At 30.3% G+C, this 9,267-nt stretch overlaps 1 protein-coding gene across 1 annotated transcript; it reads left to right on the plus strand.

Annotated features, from left to right (window-relative positions):
• Positions 1 to 6: 6 nt before the first annotated feature.
• Positions 7 to 3,903, plus strand: LOC107475590 (uncharacterized). The gene is given in 13 exon segments (XM_052256898.1): positions 7 to 184; positions 395 to 554; positions 692 to 803; positions 956 to 1,253; positions 1,384 to 1,597; positions 1,743 to 1,832; positions 1,936 to 2,191; positions 2,349 to 2,461; positions 2,964 to 3,062; positions 3,146 to 3,201; positions 3,313 to 3,409; positions 3,516 to 3,606; positions 3,695 to 3,903. Coding segments are annotated over 13 exon segments (1,860 nt in total). The 5' UTR covers positions 7 to 17; the 3' UTR covers positions 3,802 to 3,903.
• The last annotated feature ends 5,364 nt before the right edge of the window (positions 3,904 to 9,267 follow it).

Consider the following 9,267-nt stretch of genomic DNA (forward strand, 5'->3'; position numbering starts at 1 on the left):
TTAACTCCCTTCGGAGAATGAAATCTCACCATGTTGAATTGCTGATTGCAGGTTTCTCTGATGAAATGCTGGAACTGCTCCTGTTCGCGCTGCAAGATTTGAGGAACTCCTTGAAGGAACGCGGCTCCAATCTCATGATTAGATTCGGGAACGCAGAGCACGTCATACAACAGCTTGCATCTGAGTTTGTTACTCTTCAGTTAGTTAGTTACTTCTTTAGTTGATTAGTTACACAGTTAGTTAACTTTTACTGTGAGTTACTTAGTTGATTAGTTACTGATGATGCCACAATACATGTCCGTGCATAATGAGAACCTTTTTTCTGCCAAAGTGCATGATGACATCTTGAATTAAGCATTATCAATTGCTTTTGTTGAACAAATTCATCGCCCAGGGTGGAACAGGTGAATGCCAGTTGTGTATTTGCAGAACAAGAGGTGGAGTATGAATTGTACTTGCTTTTGGATGTTGTGAAGGAGTGTATGAAAGCTGTCACGGTTCGAGAACGTGCTCCTAGGATTGAATTATGGAACACTCCATTTTATGATGTAAATGTAGGTATCCGATTGATTCTTGGCTTCTTTGGCTATCTAAATTGTTCAAGAGTTGAAGAATTTATATGTGGTAATTGGTGATTACTTTTATTAACTTGTCGATAATTGATTTGGTCGTTTCTATCACTATCCAATAGGTTCTGCAAAATCTTCCTGCATCGTACGATGACTTTAAGAAACTTCGACTACCCATAACTGAACCACTTCAGCTGTCAAAATTACCTGCTGCAGACATGGAACTGGACTGGGGTGAGTTCTGTGGTGGTTGACTTTTCTTGTCACTTGGCATGAATCTTCTTTTGGAAGAGTATTTGATATTATGTTTTCCATTTTTGTAATCCATTTAACATCTTGCACTTGTAAAGTGGCCAAAGTCATATGATAGATTTTCATTGAAATAGGTACTCTTCCTGTATATGATGATGTAAAGAATTTCATTACCAGCAACCAAGGGAGATTGAGAGAGAGGTGGAACTCAATCAAGTTGACATCAGCTGAAACCTTTACGGAATAAAATAATGAAGTCTAGTGAGAGCAGTGAAGGAATGACTCTAGGCAACTGCAGTCAAAGAAATCAAATGAATCTGTTTTCCTGTCACAAAAAGGTAATGCTGTAGGAGGTGGAACAAACAATGTATTAAATGCCTTGGCTGCATATTTGAGATATTTCGAGGGAACAGCTCATGATGACTGGCAAGAGTATGTAGTAAAAACCTGGCTTTTGTGATTATTTGTTGGCTAATATCTTCTAGGGTCTTGAGTATGGAGTCTAGAGGTCAGTTTAAAAACACGAACAGTGAAATGTCTTTTCACCTTTAAATCTGTGCAGGATACATGAAAAAGTACGTGCTTCTGAAAGTCGGAATGGAGCATCATTTATTGCACTCGTTGGTCCTGCTCTATCTCTTGGCATTATATCTAGAAGAAGTGTACACTATGAAGCTATCAACTATGAGAGAGAACGAAATGCAGGATTTATATCTCCATTTGGATATTCAGCTACCACAATTGCAGGAGCAGTTGATGCTGTGTTCTCGAAGGAGGTGCTAGTTTTAGCAATTTTGCTATATTAGAATACAATTTTTTTTTCTGCCTTATTGATTTGGTTATTTCTTATTAGTTGTAACAGAAAACTTGCCTTTACCTTTCTTATCAAATGATCTATTCATTTAATTTTTTGGAACATAGTGGTACTGGCTTATGGCTTTGAGAAATCAAACAAACAATGATGGGATACACTCAACACGTATGTGGAAATGGAATGGTTTTCTCAGGTATTCAACTGATTTCTCATACTCAACGATTGATTCATTTCCAAATGGCCAGTCAACACTCTTTTGTCAATTTAATGAATTAAGAACCCAAAAACTAGTTTTGTTAGTATACAGTTGCTGGCAATGATGGTCCTTCTGTTGTTCTTGTGCATGGATTTGGCGCTTTCGCAGAGCATTACCGTGACAACATAAATGATTTAGCTGAAGCTGGAAATCGTGTTTGGGCTATTACATTGTTAGGATTTAGCGATTCAGAAAAGCCAAATATTGTGTATACTGAACTCTTGTGGGCCGAACTATTGAGAGATTTTATTGTTGATGTTGTGGGTGAACCTGTCCACCTTGTCGGGAACTCAATTGGTGGTATGATTACATAAATTGCGTGTACTTCCTCTAAAAAAATCTGTCCTTTTCACACTTACACACACACAGAAATTTGGAGCTTGGTGCATTTCTATTTCTTTCCTACTTGTCTCTTCATCCGCTGTTGATGATTTGATAATTGTTTTTCTTACTCCAGGTTATTTCGTATCCATTGTTTCTTGTCTTTGGAGTGTTTTGGTCAAATCTGTAGTCCTAATCAACAGTGCTGGCAATGTCGTCCCTAGTTATACATACATACCTTTACCTGAAGTAAGTGTAAATCAGAACAACTGAAACTATACCATAGAACTTGGAGCGTAGTAGTACATGGATTTTTTTCTGTTTGATTTATCTGGAAAATGACTTCTGCATGAGACTATTTATTTTGCTGCTTTAAATTATTGGAGCGGATTACTAGATTTTTGATTCACCAAATTAAAAATAGAATGAAAGAGTGAAATGCATCAATGGAAGTTGGGGTTTGGGTGATTGATTTGGTCCAAGTTAAGTTTGTTTCTTAAATTAGATAAATCTACGCGCACATCAGCCACCATGTATGTGTATATATGTATATTTCGTATTCTAATATGTATTCTATATGAATTGCTGATTTGGTGTCTGATTTTTTATGCACACCCAGTATGATTGATTAGATTTAATTCAAATCTATTTTATAATTTCTCAAAGCATTTCTTGTAATAATATGACAATCTTGATAATTTATTATAAAATAATTCAGTTACCGAGTCCTATAACATGCTTTCCTGTTCAGGATAGAAAAACCTCCGGTGCCTCCTGGTTGGGCTCACGTGTTCTTCTACTATATTTGAGGTTACGGATTCAGGAGTTAGTTAAGAAATGTTATCCAACTGTAAGTGTTTCAAAGGTATAATTATGTCTCACATTTTTGGTGTGGATATTGCTTGGTTCTGAGGCATTTAACTTCGCATGCAGCGGACAGAAAGAGCAGATGATTGGCTCATAAATAAAATGCTAAGAGCAGTATCCTCTTCTTCTTGGCTTTTACTTTTTAGTAATTTGCTTCACTTTGAGTTTTTCATTATTCTGATGTGTATACATGGCTCATTTTGCCATCTCCTTACATATGTAAAAGTCTTATATCCTGCTTCTCCTGTGGTCGTGGAAAGCATCTTCAGTTTTAATCTTTCCATACCTCTTAATTTTGAAGAATTCAGGGAAAAGGTTCTGATTATACAGGTACTCTAACGTTAATGGCAAGAAAATTTGAAGTTGATATGATATATGTATGTGAATTAATCTCTGGTATAGCTTCGTATCTTGTTATTGATTTCTTTGTTATCAGGGGATGAAAGATCCAATTTCTGACTCCAGTTCCAGGGTGGCTACACTGAAAGAACATTGCGATGGACTTGTAATTAAAGAATTGGATGCTGGTAACTATAACTTTTTATACTTGTTCATCTATTTTTAACTTTTAATTTTTTAATGATATCCAAAAATTTTAAACTTCTAACATTACAGGCCATTGTCCGCACGATGAGCTGCCAGAACAAGTGAATGATATCCTTTATAATTATGAGTGGATACCTAGGATTGAAAGCCAAATTTTGACAGGGTCCCCAGCTTAAAGTCTATTGATGTATATAGCAAAATGTAAATGTATATAATCATTAATCATTATTACTAGAACATTTTATAATTTAATTTTCTTTCTTACTTATTCATATAAATTGTTAGAGTTTGAATTAAATTGGTCCATTTCTAAAAATAGATCCAACATTCTATCCAATTCCTAAATTTGCTAAAACTTAGGGTGCGTAAGAGAGTACTTGGATTGGACTTTGATGAGCATGGATATAGGTGATGGAGAGTTTGAGAGAAAGTTTTCTCGTCAAGACGTCGAGGTATGTGTACGGTGTTCCTAAGGCAAGGGACTCCAATGCCACTAATGAACGTGAGGACTGGGGTGTTTGTTTGTTAAAGGAACTGGAGCGTCACGGTTTGAATCTCATTTTGAATATGTAACAACTCTGCCGCTGCATATATCCCCTCTTTGGCAGTGTAAGTGTGTAACCCTTCGACCTGGCGTTCCTAATCCTGCCTGAATGGGAGCTAACTTGCCACAAAAGATTAATATGGAGAATCAACTCTTCCACGATCAGATAAAGGAGTTGCAAGTCTACTATAATTCCTGCATTCGTGTGTGTTCATGGGCTTGTAAACAACCTTTATATTTTACCATCTGATTGTGATAAAATACAGAAGATGATGACGATGAAGAAGAGAAGGAGAAGGAGAAGGAGTTTTGAGTTATGAAGAATTTATTAGAAAATAAAGGAGTTTTGAGTTAGGAAGAATTTATTAGAAAATAATACCGAAACTTTTTAATTGTGATATAGAAGTTTCTCAATTTAGATACCAAAATTTCTTAACCTTGATATAAGCTAAGAGGATAAAACAAGAATTATGAAAATGTAAAACAAGAAGGAGAAAAAAATGATGATGAGAAGGAGTAAAGAGAGTTTTGAATTATGCATAACTAGTGTTAAACTCGTGCGATACACGGGCTTATATTTAAATTTGATAAATTAAATTAAAAATAATATTTTATAATCATATATTTTTTAAATTTAGTATAACACTATCATCATCGTTATATAATAAACGTGTTAAATATGTTATTTTATCTTTATTCAAAGTAAAATATGAATAGAAGAGTTCGAAGTTTATAATATTCTTGAACCATAAGGAGGGAGATAAAAAAATAAGAACATATATAACTGTAATAATAGCATGTTAATTTTACCCTAAATTTTATATCAAAAAGCTAATAAAAATTTATCAACAACCTAATATCTTACTAACTTCATTAGAAAATCATTGGATATTGTGCTACTCGTTACACATTTCATTTCAAATTTGAAAAAAAAAGTTATAGATAAATTAGTTATATCTATAGTAAAGATTTGTACAAAAGTGTAAATCATAACATGCTATTAAAATGAAAATAATATTATTCTTACCTAAATATTATTAAAAACCTCTTTGAACACGACATTTGTTGTTGATGACTTTGGATTGCCGTCTTCGTTTAGAATTAAAACCCTGAGACCACTGCGACTCTTAACTCTTGACAAAGCAACATAAAGTTGTCCATAGATGAACATTGATTTTGGCAAATAAAGCCGTACATGTGATAATGATTGATCCTGACTCATGTTAATGGTCATTGCAAAGCATACTGTTAATGAAAATTGTCTCCGTTGGAACTTAAATGGCAATCCTGAATCTGAAGGGATCAAGTTCATTCTTGGAATGTACACTTTATCTCCAATATTTCTACCGCTCACTACCGTCGCTCCAATTACGTTGCTGCCAAGTTTGTTAACTATTAATCTTGTCCCGTTGCATAAACCTGAAGTCTGGTCTATGTTTCGCAGTAGCATTACAGCGACTCCTGGCTTCAAAGTCAACTTGTGATTGAGTAGTCCCGAACATTTGATGTCATTTAGAAACTCTGATGTGAACCACTCTTGTTTTACATCTTCATTCTCATCAGCTTGACATGTTGTGTCAGAGCTCAAATACTCCTTTTCCATCCCTGAAAAGATTGTCAAGACAAAATCATTTACCTTCTCGACACTTGCGAATTGCTCTACTCTGAAAATATATGTAATCTGACATGTTTTGCAACAAATTTAGATATGCAAAGTCTACCAAATACGTATAATCGAACTCAGGAGTATTGAGAGTGTCAAAACTCACAAAATTAAAACCACAAGTAATAACCAAATAACTTCAATTTATATTTAAAAAAATTCTAAATTCCAAACATATAAATCGAAAAAAACCAAAAGAAAAATAACAACTTAAGAAAAAATAATGTTTCTATCAAAACAAACATATACTTTACATTATTCTATTAGATAGACTTTAGAAGGGATTCTAAAACACGTGCATCCAAATTCTCAAGTTTCATTCTCAATCTTGATCTTCTTGCAGATTGAAGTATCTCCTTGCACCTTCGAATCTTCCGACTCCGAGAATAGTCGCTTGGCTGGTGTAATAGCATTTTTCAACACTTCGGATTCATCATTGTCCGCGACTTCATTGGAGAATTCAAGTAACAAATTCTGTACAAAATACTACGTTAAATTAAAGAATACATTCTCTCCTTTAATTTTATCTCAATAATATTTTTTGAATAAAATAAAGATCTAACTTTGAGAAAATAAATAAATAAAAGATTCATTTTTTGAACAAAATCATCTTCTTAACTTTATAAGAGGGTGAAAAATATGGATTATCAGATATTTGAACTTCAACGATGAAGAAAAAGGTCTTATCAATTAGGTTAAGAAAAAGTATAGGTGTATCCCATTCTGCAGGGTATTACATAATATATTAATAATAAATAATATAAAAATTACCATTAAAAATATCTTCACTAATATTTTTAGAAATAAATATTGGTTAGAACTTACCAATAGGAGTGGATCAAGTATCTCTACACAGCTCTTTTTCAGAACTTGTTTTGCCTCCTTGTCAAATACTACAAAACATGCAAAATAAAATAAAATAGAATTGATGAGCAAAAATCAAAGAACGATTTTTGTGATAATTACAATCTATCATGTTTATCTTACCATGTCTCTTTTGAAATAGCATAGTCTTCATATTCAGTCTTACATCCCTTTGCAATCTAATTCGATTTGTGTACTCCAATGAATCTATAATAATTATTTAGCATATACCAATGATTATTTTTAATAGACCAATTAAAAAGTTAAATGTTTGGTCTTTAAATAATAAAAACATATTAACATAGTAACTGGTATATATTATTTGATGTTTGTTGAAGATGTTGTTGACTTGTCTGATGACATGGACTATCATATGCTTCATGTGTGATACCCGAATTACTAATATCACTAATATTGGAACATCATTTTTTTTATCTACAGAGTGTAGATTAGTAATTGGAGACCTTGATCAATGTGGTGTTGGGTTATTACTTAATAAGATAACTCGAGATATTACTTTTGAACATATTTTCTGTTAAAGTTTATAATTAAATAAATAGTAGGAAAATCAAAATACATAAAGTGCATGTACATTCCCATAAGCAAGTTCTAAAAAAAAATCATCCAAAAATAAATCTGTATTAATGCTATTTGTAATGTTCGACAAAACCGATTGAAAATGCACACCATTAGAACTATCACTCGAATTTCTTGTAATTTTTTCATAAACAAATTTAGTAACATATTACGAAGACAATGTAAATTAATAATTTATTACTTGTCAATAGCTAAATAATATATAGAAAATATTGTATTTTATGGGCTTTTATTCGGCCAAAATAGTCATGACATGTTAGTTATTTTATATACCCAATAAAAACTAAATATATAGAACTGACATACTTAAAAATACCAAATAAAAAAATATATTATTCTAACCTAAAAACAAAAATGATAAAATAATTAATTTATTTTTTTATATGAAATCTACCTTGAATTGTGCTTTGCTTTGTATTTTCTTTGTCTTTTAATATCAATCTTCTCTTCAATATAATCTTACTTCTCTTTGGACTTCTTGTATCTTTCAATATATACCTAAAAATATCAAATAAATAAATTTTTTAACTAATTAAAAATATATATACATTATACATAATACATTTTTATTATCAAATTTTTTATATTATTAAAAAAATAAAGTACACAGGAGTACACATATGGCAGCGTTTATTTTTGGTATACATGTCCATCAAAACATAGACATAGGAGTATACAGAGTATATGTATGGTGTTTGTTTACTGACACAAAAATAATGAAAGACATGGTCATACACAAATACCTATTAAAAATATGTATTTTGTGTCTCTTTAAAATACTGAGACACTAATTTTTTTCAATTTTTTCTCATGTCTAACTTACCATATAGAATATGAAATTAGTATCTTCTTATGTCTATGTAAAATCGCACAGCTTTTATTTTTATTGGTTGCTTTAATTTTCTTTTTATTCTCATTTATTTAGTTACATAAACATATTTTACAGAAAATAATATATATTTTTTTACAAAAGTATCTTTTTTCAAATAAATATAAGTTTAATCTCACGATCAATAAATTCAAGTTATAGTTAAAATCTTTTTTTCATTTCCTTAAATAAAGAGATTGAAAATGAATAACTTATAAGTAAAAAGAGAGAAAAAGATGAAAGTACATCTATTGTTGTGCCGAGATAATCTAAAAAATAACAATGTAAACGAAGTAAATAGAAAAAATTTATAAATGTGACAAATAAAAAAATTTAAATTTAAAAATCAAAACGGTTAAGAAGCTACTTAATTAGGAATTAGTATTAGAATTTTAAATTTCAAATTTTTAAATAGAATTTCCTAATTAGCTAGTGCAAATTTAAAATTTTTAAATAAACTTTTTTAATTAAACGTTTATTGTTCATTAAGAATATAGGAATTTGTTAATTTAAAAATAATTTTTATTAGTTTCGTCATAAATAGTATCAATCATATTATTTATCGATAAAAATAAATAAAATTAAATACAATCTAAAAATTAATAACCTTATAAATTACGTAAATTTAGAAAAAAATACTTAAAAAGAGAGAAAAAGATGAAAGTACTTCTACTGTGGAGAGACAATCTAAAAGATAATAATAAAAATTTATAAGTGTGGCAAGTAAAAAAGTTTAAATTTAAAAATCGAAATAGTTAAAAACTTACTTAATTAGAAATTAGTATTAGAAATTCAAATTTAAAATTTTTAAATAGAATTTCTTAATTAGCTAGTATAAATTTTAAATTTTTAAATAAAATTTTCTAATCAAACATCCATTGTCCATTAGGAATATAGAAATTTGTTAATTTAAAAATTATTTTTTTTAGTTTCATCATAAATAGTATTAACTTTATTATACTTTTTCTAAAATTTAAACAGTATTATATTTTTTTTAAATAGTATAAATAACTTCACATCTTAATAAGATAATTCTATTTACTTTATTATAATCCTTTGTAATTAGCATAGTAGCTTATAAATTATATAAATTTTTAAAAAATATT

The sequence above is a fragment of the Arachis duranensis genome, chromosome 2 (genome assembly GCF_000817695.3).
Source record: "Arachis duranensis cultivar V14167 chromosome 2, aradu.V14167.gnm2.J7QH, whole genome shotgun sequence".
NCBI lineage: Eukaryota > Viridiplantae > Streptophyta > Magnoliopsida > Fabales > Fabaceae > Arachis > Arachis duranensis.